Below are 18169 nucleotides of genomic sequence, written 5' to 3'. Positions count from 1 at the left end.
AAAATCTTAGTGCATGCTTTAATTCTAGGGAGGCATCTGCTTCAAATTTAATAGGAGTTGCTGAGATTTAAAAATATATACATACATAAATATCTACACACATATGTATACATATATGTAGATTAAAACATATATATATTAGCTTTAGCTTCTAAACATTTCAGATGACTGTCCACCACAAGTTACTTGGGGAGGGAAAAATATTTTATAAGATGTAAACTATAATTTTCAAGTTCTTGTAACCATTACGATATTTGATATCAAGACAGAAAACCTTTACAAGTGGAGGTGGAAATCTTTACAAGTACTACATTTTAATACATGTTTGGAGAAATGCTACATTGAGGAAAGTATCTGACCCACAGAATACTAAAAATAAAGATTTTAGTATTTTAACTGTAGAGGGTAAACAAAATAGCAAACTTTATTTATAGTAACTGTTCAGGGATCCTCTGCCAATACCGCACTGGATTGCTCATTGCAATTTGATTCTGTTCTGCTTTACATTTAAGCTATTTTTTAATTCAGATCTACTCTCACGCAATCTCAGAAATCACAGATGAGGATTCCGCTAAGATTGTTCATCCAGCCCACACTCGCTCAGAGAACTAGGTTGATTACCTCAGATATTTTTTTCATAAGTAAACACAGACATATAGACAGCAACATAATTTTCATCTAAAGAAATTTTTATGAAAGAAATTTGCTTCTTGGCTTTAAACCCACACATTATTATTATTATTCCCTAAGAATCATATTCCACTCTTACTCAAGGGGTCTTGGAGCATCTAGAAACAACCATATTCTAGCTCTCAAACAACAGACTTAGGGAGAGGCGGTTATAAACCAAGTCCAGAGAAAATTCAATTTCAGGGGTACAAACAATGTGACTAAGAACAAGGAAATTACCACTGAGTCTTCTGTATTTTTCCAAGATGAAGGAAGTATTTCATCAACTTTACAACAAAATCATTTAGATTAATAACTAAAGAAGCAATTCGTCACACTGCTATTCCATTTATTATTACAAAAGAATTTTTTTTTTTTACTTTTCTTTTGGAGACGGAGTCTCGCTCTGTCGCCCAGGCTGGAGTGCAGTGGCCGGATCTCAGCTCACTGCAAGCTCCGCCTCCCGGGTTTACACCATTCTCCTGCCTCAGCCTCCCAAGTAGCTGGGATTACAGGTGCCCGCCACCTCGCCCGGCTAGTTTTTTTTGTATTTTTTAGTAGAGACGGGGTTTCACTGTGTTAGCCAGGATGGTCTCGATCTCCTGACCTCGTGATCCACCCGTCTCGGCCTCCCAAAGTGCTGGGATTACAGGCTTGAGCCACCGCGCCCGGCCCTACAAAAGAACTTTTAAATGTTCACATAGCTTAAATAAGTCCAGGAATGATATTGGAAGACTATAGCCTGCCTGCTATAAGCTTCTGCAAAGAAGCATCTTTGAAAAAAATCAGTATTTCCCAATCCTTTCATACCAGAAGAATCCTTTATAAAAATATGATACTCAAGACTTTTAAAAGATGCCTTTGATATTTCTAAACTGTTTATTATGAAAAATTTCAAATACATACGAAAGTATAGCATTGTACTGCCCAGCTTAATAGGAGCCATAGATGTAATTTTAATTTCTTAAGTAGACAAAGAGTAAAAGAAAACAAGTTAGTTTTAATTACATATTATTACAATATATTCAAAATACTATTTCAACATGTGATGTTTAAAAATTGAGGTATTTTTACATCATTTTTCATACTAAGTCTTTGAAACTCAGTGTGTATGTCATACTTACAGCACTTCTCAGTAAGGACTAGCCACATTTTAATGGCTGAATAGCCACCTGCGACCCAATGGCTGCCCAGCAGACACCACAGATAGAGAAATCATCACCCAGCCTCAACGATCATCAGCTCACGGACAGCCTTGTTTCCTCCGTACTCCCCCTCCTCATCCCCAGATTATTTCAAAGCAAATCCTAAAAACTGTAGCATTGCAGCCATGTTCAAAGTTCCTTGACTCTTTTTAACAGTTGGTTTGTTCAAATCAGTATCTAAAAAATCAACTATGAGGACCTCTTTTTAACAATGAGACGTTTTGCTGACTGCAACATAATAGGAGTTACACTTTTAGTAAAATGCTGCAGTCATTTGAATGTTTATTACGCATCTATCTTGTGCCAGGTTCTGTTCTAGCTCCACGATAAAATAGCGAACAGGGCTCAAAGGAACTTCTGGACTACACATTAGGGTCGCATTAGAATCAAACTTTTCTTAGAAATGCCAGTCCCATCAGCTAGCAAATAGATAAATAAAACCATGGTATATGCATATAATGGGGTATTACTAGGCAATCAAAAGGAATGAAGTACTGATACACACTATAACAGAAATTAACCTTGAAAACAACATACTAGGTGAAAGGAGCCAGACACAAAAGGCCACATACTATATGACTGCCCTTATATGAAATATCCAGAATAGGCAAATCCATACAGGCATAAAGTAGATTAGTGGGTGGGGACGGGGGGAATGGACGGGCAGTATGGGGAATGACTGGTAATGGGTACAAATGTTTTTTAGCGGGTGATAAATTTTTTTAAATGATGGTGATGATTGCACAACTCTGAATATACTAAAATCCATTAAACATTGTACCTTTAAACGGATGAACTGTATAATATGTGAATTGTGTCTCAATGGTGAGTGGTGAGCTATGAGTCTAGACAGGGAAGCAGGAGCTGATTCAGAGAAGGTCTTGCAAATCTGCTTTAAAATGTGAAATATTCATTGATCCATAAAATATTCACAAAAATTCCATTTGAATTCCATAACAATTTTAGTACATTTTTATTAACAGCATTACCATAGATATGAAAAAATAGTACATAACATAGGCAAAATATTTATTCTACAGACAATGATTATTATACGTGTGAATTTGAGATCTCCTTGCAGTATCTCCTTGGTCCAAAGATAAGAGCAACCAGAACAGGTGCTTTTCATGGATTTAACTAGAAATTCTATTACTTCATCATAAAATGATGATGGCATATTCTATTGCTTCATCATAAAATGATGATGGCATATTCTATTGCTTCATCATAAAATGATGATGGCATAAAATACTGTGGATCAAAACAAATTAGAAAACTAGAAAACAAAATGTCACATTCCAATTACCTTTTCACAGAATATTCTAACAAAATGCAAGCAAATATAATTAATATTTTTTTCAACTGAACAGTTACTATAGATAGGACACCATGTTTAGTGACGTGAGGAATAGAAACCTAAGGAACACACATTCACCCTGCCTTCAAGGCATTTAAAATCTAGTAAGGGAGGCAGTAAGTTTGAATAAATTACTAGCACAGGAGGCAACAGAGGAATAGGGGAAGATAAAAGGTAAGAAGTGCTGAAGGAAGGAAGGAAGGACACCAGCAATATACTTTGTGATCAGACACTGAACTGGGAAGTTTCTCATGTTTTAAAAAAACAAATCTCTGGGAAATTGGGTTTAGAGAGATTATGCTGACAAAAGTAGTTTATGAGTTCAGCTTTGAAAGACTTAGGTTTTCACACGGAGAGACCAGAGAGCTTTCTAGGCAACAGGAGTGCATGGACAAAGACAAAATCCTTTGTTGATTAATAAAACTCAGACTACCAGTTCACAGGGTTGGGGAATGATGGGATGAGGCCAAAGCTGAGCCCAGTCTGCTGGATCGTGACTTCAGGCTAAGGAATCTATGTGCAAGTAAGTAGAGAAAATAACTTGGGGATTGAGTCTGAGATCCACCATATGTTAGTTGCAAAGCAGTTGTGAACTTAACTTTTCCTAGGCTCATCTGGAGACTAGAGGTATAATAACAATGCCTGCTTTGATGCTGCCCTGAGGATTAAATGCAATAATGCACGTACAGGAACTTATGACAGCACCCGGCACATAAAAGTTCAGCAGCTGTTACTACTGTTATTAATGTTATTCACTATATAAGCCACCCAATAATTTTTAACAACATAATGACAGTACTTAAAGAATTTACCTGACCATGAAAACAGAGACAGGAAAACAGAGGTAGGAAAACCCACCTGTAGACAATGTTAGGACAGAATGCAGAAGTCCCTGAGAATCTGAACTAAGATGCTGCAAGGCCTCCAGGAAAGGACCAGTGTGAGAGACACTGAGACAAGAGTTACGGTGAGCCTGAAGGTGATCTGAACGTAGTAACTGGAAAATCAAAAAATAAAAATAAAAAAATTTCCAGAAGGGGCCAGAAAGCTGATGAATATGTAAATTTAGACAGGAAAGGAATGTGCAGAGAACCATAAACAACTCTCAATTATGCATGGAAGACTTTTTCCACCTAACAGTGTCCATCTTCCCTAGCATCCTACACCTCAATCTCTTCCTCAGGCATTCTAGGTTGCAGGGTTCTCCAAACCTTCCTGGAGTACTCTTGAAATAGAATTAACATAGGAAAATATAGTACTGCCAAGAAGCACATTATAAATAAAACTGCATTATCCAGACCCTTATGCAGAGGGAAATGTTACACCAGCACCCAAACTGGAATGAAGTAGAAGAAAGAAGGAATCACTAATTCCTTCCCCATCCCATTTTGCCATGAGCCCTTTAGGTGGTACCCATGCCACTCTTTCCCAACTTTTCACCCTCAGTGTCAGTGCAAGAGTGGAGAGTTGAAATGTAGTTGTTTTACTGAAAGCCTACTGCAGAAGCTTTTGGAATTAGTAGCAGTTTCTAACTCTCCACTCTGCATTAGAGAACAGAGGAACTAGCTGGTTTTCCAGCACTTTCTTTAAGAGGTATAAAGCATTACTTCAGAGTTCATTTACCACAGTGAGTAAAACCAATCAGATTTCTCTTTAGATTTAGATGAAAGGAGGATTTCCTTTCCTTCTGGATTAAAAGTCCCCAATCCACCAGGCCCACAAGCCATAAACGCAACCACAAAAATCAATGGCAGTAAGAGTCTCAAGGATTCTGAAAACAGTACAACTAGACACTTGAGATCGGCACCAGAAAGTTTACAGCCCAATCTCAGATGGTTTTAATATCTGTATCATTGGACTCTATCATGAGTTAACATCTAATTAAATAGTGGGGCAAGAATTGAAGCCAGACTATTAAAAAATCTAGCTCAGCAATTTATTGGTGACCTTAGGCAAGTTCCTAAACCTCGGTTTCCAATTCTTCACCTGAAAAAAGGAGATAACCTCACAACACTGGCCCAGCAAGATGGTGAAAATTACAGCTTCCCAGCCGGGCGCAGTAGCTCACACATGTAATCCCAGCACTTTGGGAGGCCGAGGCGGGCGGATCACGAGGTCAGGAGATGGAGACCATCCTGGCTAACACAGTGAAACCCCGTCTCTACTAAAAATACAAAAAACTAGCCGGGCGTGGTGGCGGGAGCCTGTAGTCCCGGCTACCCGGGAGGCTAAGGCAGGAGAATGGTGTGAACCTGGGAGGCGGAGCTTGCAGTGAGTCGAGATCATGCCACTGTACTCCAGCCTGGGCGACAGAGCAAGACTCTGTCAAAAGGAAAAGGAAAAGGAAAGGGGAGGGAAGGGAAGGGGGAGGGAAGGGGGAGGGAGGGGGAGGGAGGGGGAGGGAAGGGAAGCGAAGGGAAGAGAAAACTACAGCTTATGGCGGCAGCCTGGGAGTATCTGGCTTATGATGTAACTATTAGCGATTACTGAAAATATATCTCAATAAGAAAATAGTAAATCTTTTGGCTAAGCCATAGCTTTTGATACAAATAAAGCTAAACGTCTATTAGCTGTAATGGTGGAAATCACATTTTAGTTTATTGGAAGAGGTCCAGCACAATAGAGACAAAATGAGCTGGAATCCTAGTTCTGCCAGGATAACCTTGGCAACACTGGTTAACCTGCTGGACCCTCAATTTCCCATCTGGTTAAATATACCTAGCTAACAGACTTCTGTAAATTTAATGAGTTAATCTACAAAAATTCCTAGTATTGCTATTTGTCAATTTTCCCAATAGTAAATTAAGGATAAAGATGAAAATCAAAATCAGCTATGAAATCTCATTCCTCATATTTACAGAGGTTTCATTTATTCATTCTATAAATGTTTATTGCAAACCTACTATGTGTTCTTGACACAGAGGATCAAGTGATGAACAAGACAGACAAGATCTCTGCATTCCTGGTACTTACATCCTAATGAGAGAAGACAGACAACCCAATAACCCAAGGAGACAATTTCAGGGAGAAATTTAAGTTCTACGAGCAACAGCAAACAGGTGATGTGGCTTGGCTAAACGGGATGGTCATTTAGCTTGGATGCATACAAGCCCAGGCCTGCCTGACTGATCTCCTTTAGCCAGGAGGACCTCACCTTGTATGATACTTGCGGGGTACAGTGTAGATGATGAGAAACCAGGCCTTCGCTTTCACCTATCTGTGAAAGTATCTCTTTAGCAGCTGTAGTTTAAAACATTTCTAAATGCCCTCATCCCAATACACTCTGAGGGTCAGAGCAACACCGAGGGTGTCTCAAGCACCTCTGCGCAGTACGCAGACACATGGAAACCGACAACTTCACAGTCCCTTCAGCTCCAAGAGTCCCGACTGGGGAGACTGGTGGCTTGTGAGGTGTAGAAGGACAAGCACAAGTGTGCAGAAGGCAGTAAGCAAGTTGCGTGGCCGAAGGAGGGGCGGCACGCCCCGGCTTAAGAAGTATCTGCACGACCTACGACCGTGCCCATCAGCGACTCCAGAGGCTACGAACGCTCCCCGGGAAGCTGGGCAGTGCTAAGGGGCTGCCTGGGAGTATCTGGCTTATGATGATAGTACTTAAAGAATTTACCTGACCATGGAATAAACAGAGACAGAGGTAGGAAAACCCAACTGCAGACAACGTTCAGAAAGAGTGCATAAGTCCCTAAGACCCTGAACTAAGATGCTGCAGGGCCTCCGGGAAGGGACCAATGTGAGAGACACTGAGACAAGAGTTAGGATGAGCCTAAAGGTGATCTGACCAGGAGTAATTGGAAAGTCAAAAGAAAAAAATTTCCAGAAGGGGCCAGAAAGCTGATGAATACGTAAATTTAGACAGGAAAGGAATGTGCCCCGGGGCTCCAGCCCGGCACGGAGGATCTGGGCAAGCCGGGATTGGGAAGGCGGGCGAGCGGAGCGCCTGCCCCGAGAGCGTTGTCTCAGTCTCACCGGCGTGCCCCATCCCGCGGATGTGGTAAAGCGTCGCGCTCCGCCCAATTAACCAGGCTTCCTGAGCCTCCAGCCCATCCCCGCTGCCCAGGACAGCTCCGCGCGCCGCGTCCTCCCGCACCTGCGCCCCAGCCCCTGCGCTCGGCTCCTCCTGGCGGTCAATCCTCTGAGTCGTCCCTCGAGGGACGGAGCCCTAGGGTGGGTGAGAACCGGGTCCTCCCTGCCCGGCAGCTGCAGCCGGCACCGAGGGCGAGCTCCCAGGCTTGGGTCTGCCCCAGGGCCGGATCCTCCCCGGCCGACACGCGCAGACTTCGGTTCTGCAGAGACCCGCGGCGCCCCCCAAACCGCAGCCTTTCCGAGCCCGCGCCGCCGCCAGGACCCCCGACACCTCGGCCCCATTTAGGCAGGCGCCCCGCCACTCACCTGAGCGCTGTGCAGCCGGAGACGCTCCCTAGTTCCCCGGTGCCGGGCTCGGGGGTTAGCGCACAGACCCGGGAGAAGGCAACCCGGCTTCTCCGGTCCCCCCCGCAACGTGCAGCTGACAGCTCTCGCACCGGCCGCAGGAGTCGGGGGCGGGGATGGCCACTCGCGGACAGACGGGGCCGGAGCCGCGCTGCGCACTGGCCACGTCTCGCTCTGGTCCCTTCTCCCGGGTCGGCTGGCGGGCGCCACCAGCACGCGGCCAGTTCTGAGTACTTTGCCCAGAACTTCTCGGCGCGCGCCGCCCGGCGATTAGCCAGGGGAGCCGCGCAGGGGCGGGAGCGCAGGGGAGGGGCCTGCGAGGCCCGGGGGCGGGGCCCCGAGGGGGCGGGAGGGCGGTAGAGTGACGCACGCTCCCACCAATCATAAGTTGCCTTTGGGGAAGGAGGTGGGGCGATGCCCTAGGAAGAAACCCGCGGATTCCCTGACGCAGCCGGGGAACTAGGGATCCCGGATTCCGGACGGGTTGGGAGGGCGGAGGTAGGCGAGGTCTGCGGCGAGGCACGGTTTGGGGCTGCCGGCGGCCCAGCTCGGTGCCTGCTCGCTGTAGGCGTTCGGTAATTGTTCCTCGAGTGGCTCTTCCTGGCCAGTGAAGGAGGAAGAAGTGAAGGCAGAGTGGGAGGGGCAGGTTTATGAAGAAGGCTCCAGGGGACCCTTGCGTTCGTTCGCACAGGCTAGAACTCTACCTCCCGAGGAAGTCAGAGTGAGGCAGAGGAGTCGAAAACGGAGGAAATATATGGGGAGGCAGCACTCTAGGCACGAGATGACAAAGGACAGTATCATTGTGAGACCCGGGGCTCGGAGACCGTGGCCCTACCTCCAGAGGCAGCCGTGCAGATACGTGCCGGAGTGGTTTTGTTCAGTGCAGTTTATGTGCAAGGGGGTAGGGGGTCGGGAGAGCACCGTCGTTACTATTAAATCTCCCTGAAAGACGGGAAAGTCCACCCGACTTGACTTCCCACTAGCCCAGTGGCCTTCTTTGATCCTAGCACGAACGAATGCAAGCAGCAGATGATTTGGGGTCAGTTTGCAGACTGCAAATGTGTCGAGTGCCGCAGGTGGCGGGTGGGAAGGGCATGAGCATTTACTGAGCACCTATTATGTGCCAGGAGCAGTTGCAAGCTTGCAACTGTGAGAAAGGCGTACCAGGCTCCTGTACTCACGGGGCTTGCATTTTTGTGGAAAGGCAGACAATAAAGAAGAGAATATACATATCTATGCACAAAATAAAAGGCTGACGGACTGTTAGTACTGAGAGGAGAGCCAAGCCCAGCTTTCGAAAGTGGTTTAGTGCGTTTAGGAAAGTGGATGGGGCGCTCACCCTGAGGGGCCTCTAGGCGAGGGTGGCTTTTACCCAGATTCCCGAGCATGGGAAAGGAGCTGCGACACCCAGTCTCGCAAACAGCGTTCCAGGCGAAGGGAATAGCAAAGACAGGGTATTTAGCCTCCCTGAAGACCCAACTGACCGACCTCACCCAGCTGGGCACCGCGCATGGCTCGCTGGGCCCGGCGCCTGGCACAAAGGGCTCCACAGTGTTAAATCCCCCTGCCAACCACCACCTGAGGCGCTCGTCGCATTTCCAGGCTCCAAACTGACCCCAATTCAAGGTTTCTGAGACTCTTTCCGGAGCTATTTTGTTCACATTTCATTCACCACGTTCAGATCTCCGCTTTCTGGAACCATCCCCCTCGCGAAATGTCTGGGACTGTCTGTTACGGATCTGGCAGGCGGCGGGCGAGGGCGGGAGGCGCCAGAGATGCTGCCTAGCAAACGGACTGTCATGCCGCCTGCGTCGGCACACGGAAAAGCTTATTGGAGAAGATTTCAAATCGAATGACTCCGCGGTTCCTAAACAACCTCGCAAAGCCCGACCAGCACCAGGTGGCTGGATGGGTAGTGGAAGGACGTGTTTGGCAGGCGAGCGCACAGTCCAAGGAGGCACCTTGCCCACGCCCAGCCCCGCCGCCGGAGCAGATTAGACTGGGTTTTCCCAAACCTCCTTCCATTTTTCTATACTTCCTCTCTGAGAGAGGCTTGCTCTGCCCTCCTCCTGCCAGTCCCCTTCTTCGTTTCAAGCTATTTTATTTCTTTTTCTTTTGCTCTCCACCTTCAGCTTCTCCGCCTGTTTCTTTAGCATTGGTTTTTCTGTAGGAGACCAACCTTCAATCCGAAAGGAAGTTATTTGCATAGGACTTTGTTGTTTACACTAGCATCCCGTTCTGGGTTTTTTCATTAATGTCTTCCAAATCAAATCATTATAGAGTGTACATTCTTTCTCTCTTTGTGTGTGTGTGTGTGTGTGTGTGTGTGTGTGTGTGTGTGTGTGTGTGTGTATACTTGAGGCGTTAATTGGACAGGATGAGAGAATTATTCACATTGTGCCTTGTCCCCAAGTAAAGAAGGAATTGTACTGTGGCTTTTCATAGTTTCATTTCCTCTTCTACTCCTAAATAAGCTTCCAGGCTCTCCAGCTCCTAAAATCTAAAGGAAAAAAAAAAAGTTGAAACCCACGCAGAGCTAATTATTCTTTTTTTTACAGAGTCTTCCTCTGCCGCCCAGGCTGGAGTGCAGTGGCCGGATCTCAGCTCACTGCAAGCTCCGCCTCCCGGGTTTACGCCATTCACCTGCCTCGGCCTCCAGAGTAGCTGGGACTACAGGCGCCCACCACCGTGCCCGTCTAGTTGGGTTTTTTTTTTATTTATTTTTTTATTTTTAGTAGAGACGGGGGTTTCATCGTGTTAGCCAGATGGTCTCGATCTGCTGACCTCGTGATCCGCCCGTCTCGGCCTCCCAAAGTGCTGGGATTACAGGCTTGAACCACCGCGTCCGGCCGAGCTAATTATTCTTGAAAAAGCTTGTTAATGTTCTAAAATTACCTTTCTCCTCAAAGTCTTATTTTAAAATAACGATTTGAATGTCTAATAAAGATCAGTGGTTCCATATTAAGAGTTCCTAGAGACCCTCTTCTTTGAACTGTTGAACAAATACTTTTTCTCTTTGGAGACACGCCCACCACAGTGGGAATTTTTCACATTTGGCACAGTGGTCTTAGCTTCTGAAATCGGTAATAGGTAAGCGGGTGCTACCTGAGTTTGCATGTTTTGATAGTAAAGGAAACTGAGGGCCTCTAGAATCAAACTAACTCAGTTCCTGTCTTGTGATGACCACCTCATTCTGTGATCACCTTTCCTTGTCTGTAAAATGGAGATAATTATGTACCTGCTGGACTACAGGAAGAGTTTGATCATCCATTTGCAAACAGTTCCTGCATACAGAGTTCTCAACCTCAGTACTATTAACATTTTAGGTAAAGATAATTCTTTCCTGCTGGAGGCAAGGGGTGGGGAGGGGTGCTGTCTTGTGCATTTAGCAGCATATCTGGCCTCCACCTACTAGATTCAAGGAACACCCTGTCCTCCCCAGTTGTAACAACAAAAAATCTCCAGACTTTTGCCAGAAGTCCTCTGGAGGGCAAAATCCCCCCATCAGAACCACTGGCATAACACATAGTAAGTGCCTACAGGAGGCGATACAGGGAAATGCTTATGGATATGGGTTTCTAAGGTGTGAACCTCAGGCAAATTTTGTTTCCTTAAGCCTCATCTGTGAAATGGGAATGATAATAATGCTAACTTCTTAAAGCTAAGGATTAAATACAATTGTGAACGTAAAAGCAATTTGCACAGTGCCTGGCACATGGTAAACTCAAAATATGAGCTTCTGGTCTTATTTTTTTTCCTGTGAAGAGAAGGCATTGGGCTAAATTGGGGATGACATATCTTGACTTATTTGCTGCCACTTTCCTCCTGCCTTGTATCAGACATCATTATTAAGTCAAGGCTGCCTTTTCCGCTGACTCCAAATAGAGCCTCAGAATTGTTCTCAACACTGCAAGAAGCTGCCACTGATAGGCCAAGATCAGCATCTAAGATAATGCTGAATTGCCATTCTGGGGCTAGATGAACTTTAAGATCCCTAATAGCTTCAGTTTTCTGATACAATTACAAGTGAGGAGGAACTATTGTTTATCACTTCATCAACTTCTTTCATGAAGGGGTGGTGGAGCAAGGCCCAGAAAGTTCCCAGTGTCTTGACCATAATCATACAGCCTATGAATGGTCAGAGGCTAAGTCTCCAACCCTCTTAAACAGCCATCTTTTTGCCACCTCTACCGCCTGTGGAAAGTGGGAAAAACACCTGTCTAAATCTGAGTTGCCATCCTCTACAACCTGTACAGCCCTACTCATCTTCTTCCTCCTTCACTTTTATCTGAAAAATGAATCAAAGTATTTAGTTGCATATGAACACCTTGTAAGCATTCTTTTACAACTGTTAGTATAATTCTTGACAAGGATTGTTCAAAAATTCACCAATTCCTTTATTAGATTGCCTGCTTTGTATAAGGGATCATTCTTAGCAAGCACTTCAAAGTGAATAAAAATGAATCAGTGAGTGTCCCTTCAGTGCTTTTATAGTTTTCTATATTGGGCAGATCAGATGTGGACATAAATAACTACAACACAAGCTAAAAAATGGAAAATGTCCTGAGAGGTACCAAAAATGTGTTCAGAGAAGAGAGAAATTATTTTGGGAATTAGGAGCTAGAGCCATTTCCTGCATGTCTTTGTTAACATTTTTAACTTTTGAAAAACAAAAATTCTTATTTATTAAAGTTATCCTTGTGGAGGAAGTTGCAACATTGTTAGTTTTCCTGGTTCAGATACATTTCCTGCTTAGTTTAAGTCAACATGATCAGTGTGCCGGGCGCAGTGGCTCAAGCCTGTAATCCCAGCACTTTGGGAGGCTGTGGCGGGCGGATCACGAGGTCAGGAGATCGAGACCGTCCTGGCTTGCACGGTGAAATCCCGTCTCTACTAAAAATACAAAAAAAAATTAGCCGGGCGTTGTTTCAGGCGTCTGTAGTCCCAGGTACTCGGGGGGCTGAGCCAGGAGAATGGCCTGAACTCGGGAGGCGGAGCTTGCAGCGAGCCGAGATCGCGCCACTGCACTCCAGCCTGGGCGACAGAACGAGACTCTGTCTCAAAAAAAAAAAAAAAATGATCAGTGCAACTAAAAGTCACAGATTATTCTAATTCTAAATTGTTTTTCATCAGCTGTTTACAATTTCTGGGATTTCTGGGATATTCTAGAGGAGGATTGCTCACCTTTAGTTTCCTTTCTTTTTTTTTGAGACAAGATCTCACTGTTGCCCAGGCTGGAGTGTGGTGGTGGTGTTCCCAGGCCAAACTAAGTGTTGGGCTGCTGTTTCTTGTGGCCCAATAGTGAGATGCGGATGAACTCGGGATGAAGAGAGGTTTTATTTTTGCAACTGGTTACAGGGCCAAGGCTTGGAAATCATCGCCAGACCAATTCCAAATTACAAAGTTTTCCAGAGCTTATATACTATCTAAGTTATATGTCTACGTGTAAGTGTACATTCATCTAAGACATAATTAACTTCTTTTAATCTATAACTAAAGTCTGAGTCCTGAAGACCTTCCTCTGGAGCCTAAGTAAATTTACTTAATCTGAATGGGTCCAGGTGCTGGAATGATTACCCTTATCTTGTCTCCTGCTAAATCATGGAGGTTTGGTGAGTTCCTTCCGACCCCCCCAATAAGCTTGTCTGTGGAAGCCAGGGGGGTTTCTTCAGACCCACAATAAAACTTGTTTAATCCTAAATGAGTCCTGTTAAGAATTCCTTCATTATTTTGTCATGCTTTCAGACCCAGGAAAGGCCTAGGCAAAACTCCTGGTGGGCTTTTCTTACACTGGCTTTTAATATTGAACTTATCCACTCAGTCGGTACTGACACAGTTGTTACGGAGGCCTGCATGAGTGAGACCTGGCCTGCCACAGTGTGATCTTGGTTTGCCGCAACCTCTGACTCCTGGGTTGAAGTGATTCTCATGCCTCAGCCTCCCTAGTAGCTGGCACTATAGGCACACACCACCACTAACCACACCTGGCTAACTTTTGTATTTTTTGTGGAGATAGGGTTTTGCCATGTTGCCCAGGCTAGTCTCAAACTCCATGGCTCAAGCAATCTGCCCGCCTTGGCCTCCCAAAGTGCTGGGATTACAGGCATGAGCCACTGCCCCCAGCCCTCCTTTAGTTTCAGTAGACTAGCTTTCTCCCAAACATTTGACAGAATCAGGTTTTTTAGCATGTTATACTGTGGCGCATAGGCTACTTGTAAAAAAGAATATAACACGGGCTTAGGGACACCAATGTCATACACTTTATTAAACCATGAAACAATATTCCCTTCAGGACTGAACTACCTCAGAAGTTGGGGTGAGCATTTAATTATCCTTTAGTTTCTGTCTCTGTAGCACATAGACATCCTATATTATTATCTGCTGTATATCCTAAGTGTAATAATAGTAGCCCATGAGTTTTAAGCATTTATGTGCCAGGCACTGCCAAACTGGGCTGCCGATTGCCATAGCTCCTGCCACCATTAGGAGGCCACCTATCAAATCAGAAAGATTTGGCAGAATTGCCAGAACCCTACTCCTTCTGTTACAAGCCACACCAGCAAAAAGTATGCCTTGAATCTTGCTTCTTCCCTTATTACCTCTTTCCCGAATTCATCTTATGTAAGTGCATTGGGTTAGTACCTTCTAAACCACATCTGCAAATCTAACTGCAGGGAATTTGCAATGCAATTTTCTCTCTCTGGCCTCTCCACTATAGAAAAGTACATTAGAAGGAAATTGGGTTGGAATTTGAGTGATCCAAGCCCCAGCATTCACCATATCTTTTCCTCCAAATCTCCAACAAATATGTTGGCAGAAAAAGTTGTTATATGTTATGCTTTGTGGTATGTTTCCCTTTTTATTGAGTAACCCAGAAAACCTTTGTGAATTCCTCCTCATTTCCCATCTCCATATCCACTAACATCACCACTGTAGTATAAACCACCATCATTTCTTGCCTGGAAAATTACAACAGACCAGGAGCCACCATTGCTCTTACTAGAATCCCTTCTCTACTCTGAAGCCAGAGTTATTTTTATTTTATTTTATTTTATTTTATTTTTTTGAAGCTGGGTCTCACTCAACCCCCCAAGCTGGAGTGAAGTGTCAGGCAGAATCATGGCTCTGCAGCCTCAAACTCCTAGGCTCAAGCAATACTCATGCCTCAGCCTCCCGAGTATCTGAGACTACAGGCACACACCACCATGCCCGGCTTATTTTTGCATTTTTTGCTAGAGATGGGGTTTCACCATGTTGCTTAGGCTGGTCTCAAACTCCAGGGCTCAAGCTGTCAGCCCACATCAGCTTCCCAAGATGCTGGGATTACAGATAATAAGCCACTATACCTGGCCCAGAGTGATTTTTTTTTTAACCCAAATCTGATCATGAACATCCTCCACAGTTTCCCATTGCTCTTAGCATAAAGACTCAACTACTTACATGGTTTTCAACATTCCATGTGATCTGACATCCAACCAGCTTCATCCTGTGTCAACTTGCCCCTTCTTCCTTTCCCTTTCTCCGCATTGATCTGCTTCCAGGACTTTGTTCCTTCCTGGCATGGGGCACTTGGACAAACTTTTCCCACTCTCTGCTAGAATATGCTCTTTCTTTCTCTTCATTTAGTTAATGCAGACTTCCTTCAGTGCTCCTTCAGTCATCTGTTCCTCAGGGAAGTCCTCCTTGATGTTCACAATCAGGTCAACTCAGCCTATCATTGCTCTGGTTGAAACTAAGTTGTGTGTTTTTTTGGAGCAGTGTGGAGGAGTTGTTTGTTTTGGTAGCACCTATCACCATTGAAATTATGTTTATTTTTTGTGATTTTTCTGATTAATTTCTGTCTTCTAGCTGGATTGTAGGCTCCACAAGTCGAAGATCATATATATGTTTAGTGTTCTGCCAACCTAAATAACAAACAGAGAGAGGCTCTCTAAAAGAAAATGATATTTATTCGTGGACAGGGCATTCCAGTGGGACTATGTGTGCCATAGTCACCTATGTGTGTATTCAGGGAGGTAAAGGCTTTTAAGGGAAAAGTGAAGAGAATTACATTAATTGTTTTTGAGATAATTATCCTTGGCTTCAAGGATCATTAACAAAGGTGGCGCCAGTTTGAGGTTGGACAGGCAGTTGCTGGGTAGACGCCCTTGGAGAGGTATTTTTTGTGCAAGGTTGTGGTTTCTGCAGAGTCTTTGGGGATAGTTCTGGGTATCAAGCATACAAGCCTGGGAACTCTCCCTTCATGGCTTTCCCCACCTCTATTTGTCAGAGTTTTTAACACAAATTACTCCATTTTGATTCTGACAACTTTCACACTCTCAGTGCCTATCTCAATCCCTAGCACCTAGTAAGCATTCAAATATTTGTTGAATAAACAGAATCCCAAAGAAAAAACTTGAATGGTGGCTGGAGCTGGGGAGATGGGAGGTGGATGCCCACCCCAGGCCCAGTGAGCAGAGATGTTATTGGAGATAACATGCTCGTGCTAAGGTCATAGTGATGATTTTGTAGCAACTTGACAACAGAAAGATGCTGCCTCCTTTAAAGTTGCTATTTTGCCAAGGTCATAAGTTAACCGATTTTTATTTTATCCCTTTCCTCTTCAATATATTTCCCTATTCCTTAAAACGTCCACATCAACTCTGCCAAATGTATCAAAAGAAATGGCAGAAGTAGGCTTAGTTTGGCTGCCTCCATCCTGCCATAGCCAGGTTCACATAGACCTTTCCCATTTACAGAAATGAAAACTAGGAATCCTCCATGTCTGTGTATAGTGTTACCTTTAATTGAAGTAAATTCTTCACCTTTGTGTTAGCCTCTTCTCAACTCCACAACACTGTGGAGTGTGATATTCCCGTTGCTGTGGAGTAGTAGGGAATTGTGTGTAAGTCATTTCACGATAACTCTTGAGAGTATTTCACGAAGGTGAAAATTGTGTTTTCACATTATGTTGTGGTATCTCATGTGACTTAAGATGCCTCATATTATATTTATTATGTATTTATTTGGGTGCCCATTTTATATTTCTTTCTAAATTATAAGCTCTTTTTCTTATTCTTCTTGGGTGTCCTCTCTTCACATAGCACATAAAAGACATTCCATATATTGCTGGTTAAACAACACTGTGGAGATAGGAAAGGCTAGCACAAAGGTGAAAAACTTTTTTCAACCTGTGGTTTCATCAAAACAAAGTGCCCTGTTCCCTGATGCTTATTTCTTATACACAATTCCCTACTGATCCACAGCAGTTGGAATATAACACTCAGATGAAATTAGCACTTCAAGGAGGAAACTGTGACTATCTTGCTCTTATTCTTACACACTGTTAAGATAATAAACTGAATTCCTGGAACCAAAAATAAACTTGTCTATGAAGAGTATATGCTTAGAATTAGACATATCAATACCTATATAATCCTTTTTTTTTCCTTCCTCAAAGTGAGTGCAACTTGCTGGGACTATGAGATGGGGAAGAAAGTCTGATGATTCCAAAAGAATGATCTTTCAGTGTTTGCTTTACCCCAGTATTTCTTGCAAAAGCAACTGTACAAAATAACATCAACAGAATAGCAAAAACAAAAAATAATAGAAGTTAGACAAGCGTGGTGGCACATACCTGTAGTCCCAACTACTTGGGAATCTGAGGTAGGAGGAGCACTTGAGCCTAGAAGCTCAAGGCTATAGTGGGCTATGATCATGACTGTAAAAAGTCACTACACACAAACCTGGGCATTATAAAAAGACCCTGTCTCTAAAATAATATTAATAATAATAGTAATAGACGTTAAAGAAAATGAATAAAATTGCCTATAATGCTACCTAAAAACAAGAGCTGTTTTTATTGTTCAATGTTTCCTTGTAATATTTTTTCATGTAGTTGTATTTTTAAGGTAAATACACACTTAAGTTATACTTTTGATTTGATATTATATATGTTTTCCTAATTGTTATGTCATGATTATCAACAAAATATTATATATTCATTCAAATGATCATTATGAAGACTATAAAAAGCCCCAAATATGTATAATATCAATTTAACTTATACCATAACAGAAATAACTGGTTTGAATACAAAAAAAAACTAGGTTTAAGTACTACTTTTTCAATTTAGTAGTTCTTTCATCTTGGGCAAGTAATTTAACCCTTCTCAATTTTTGCCTCTTCATTTAAAAAATGAAGTTCCTAATAGCTGCCTCGTCGTTTATTACAGAGATTGAAAGCAATAATGTAATCAGCTGAGATAGGTCCTTAAGGAAAGGGAGATATTTATAAAAATTTATTTTTTGTAATTTCATTTTTAATAAACCTTCCTTTCACAAAGAAACCTAATTGATCTCTCTTTCAATCATGTTATAATGAAGTATCTATTTGCCCACTAGTTCCTTCTTAGGGAAATTTCTAGAGTGGATTTACTGGTTTAAAAGATGTGCCATGAATATGGCTCTGAAAATTGCTTTCCTCAAGCCTGTGCTAGCTGGTGTTGCTGTGG

At 43.5% G+C, this 18169-nt stretch overlaps 2 protein-coding genes across 7 annotated transcripts in view; one reads left to right on the top strand and one right to left on the bottom strand.

Moving 5' to 3' along the window:
- Positions 1-7979, bottom strand: part of OSBPL3 (oxysterol binding protein like 3) — a 184354-nt gene extending 176375 nt beyond the window's left edge. For 4 of the 6 annotated variants that reach the window (XR_003306769.2, XM_026447523.2, XM_026447526.2 and 1 more), the window contains exon 1: positions 7639-7885. The gene's annotated coding sequence lies outside the window, so the exon portion shown is untranslated. Of the gene's footprint in view, positions 1-7638 lie in introns of all 6 variants that reach the window. The other 2 variants (XM_026447522.2, XM_026447525.2) reach the window with 2 other exon arrangements.
- On the top strand, positions 6950-10266 carry LOC116418874 (vegetative cell wall protein gp1-like). Its single transcript, XM_031935965.1, has 3 exons — positions 6950-6979; positions 7102-8252; positions 10236-10266. Exons 1-2 carry the CDS (start codon positions 6950-6952, stop codon positions 8035-8037), a joined length of 966 nt encoding a protein of 321 aa, XP_031791825.1. The 3' UTR covers positions 8038-8252; positions 10236-10266.
- Positions 10267-18169: the final 7903 nt, after the last annotated feature.

Source organism: Piliocolobus tephrosceles, chromosome 8 (assembly GCF_002776525.5).
Source record: "Piliocolobus tephrosceles isolate RC106 chromosome 8, ASM277652v3, whole genome shotgun sequence".
Taxonomy (NCBI): domain Eukaryota; kingdom Metazoa; phylum Chordata; class Mammalia; order Primates; family Cercopithecidae; genus Piliocolobus; species Piliocolobus tephrosceles.
The sequence above is the reverse complement of the archived record's forward strand: the minus strand, read 5'-3'. Positions and strand labels throughout refer to the sequence as shown.

Coding starts and splice junctions, on each gene's coding strand:
- LOC116418874 (XM_031935965.1), top strand. CDS start 6,950: ATGCTGCAGGGCCTCCGGGAAGGGACCAAT. Junction 6,980..7,101: donor GCCTCCGGGAAGGGACCAAT/GTGAGAGACACT, acceptor ACGTAAATTTAG/ACAGGAAAGGAATGTGCCCC.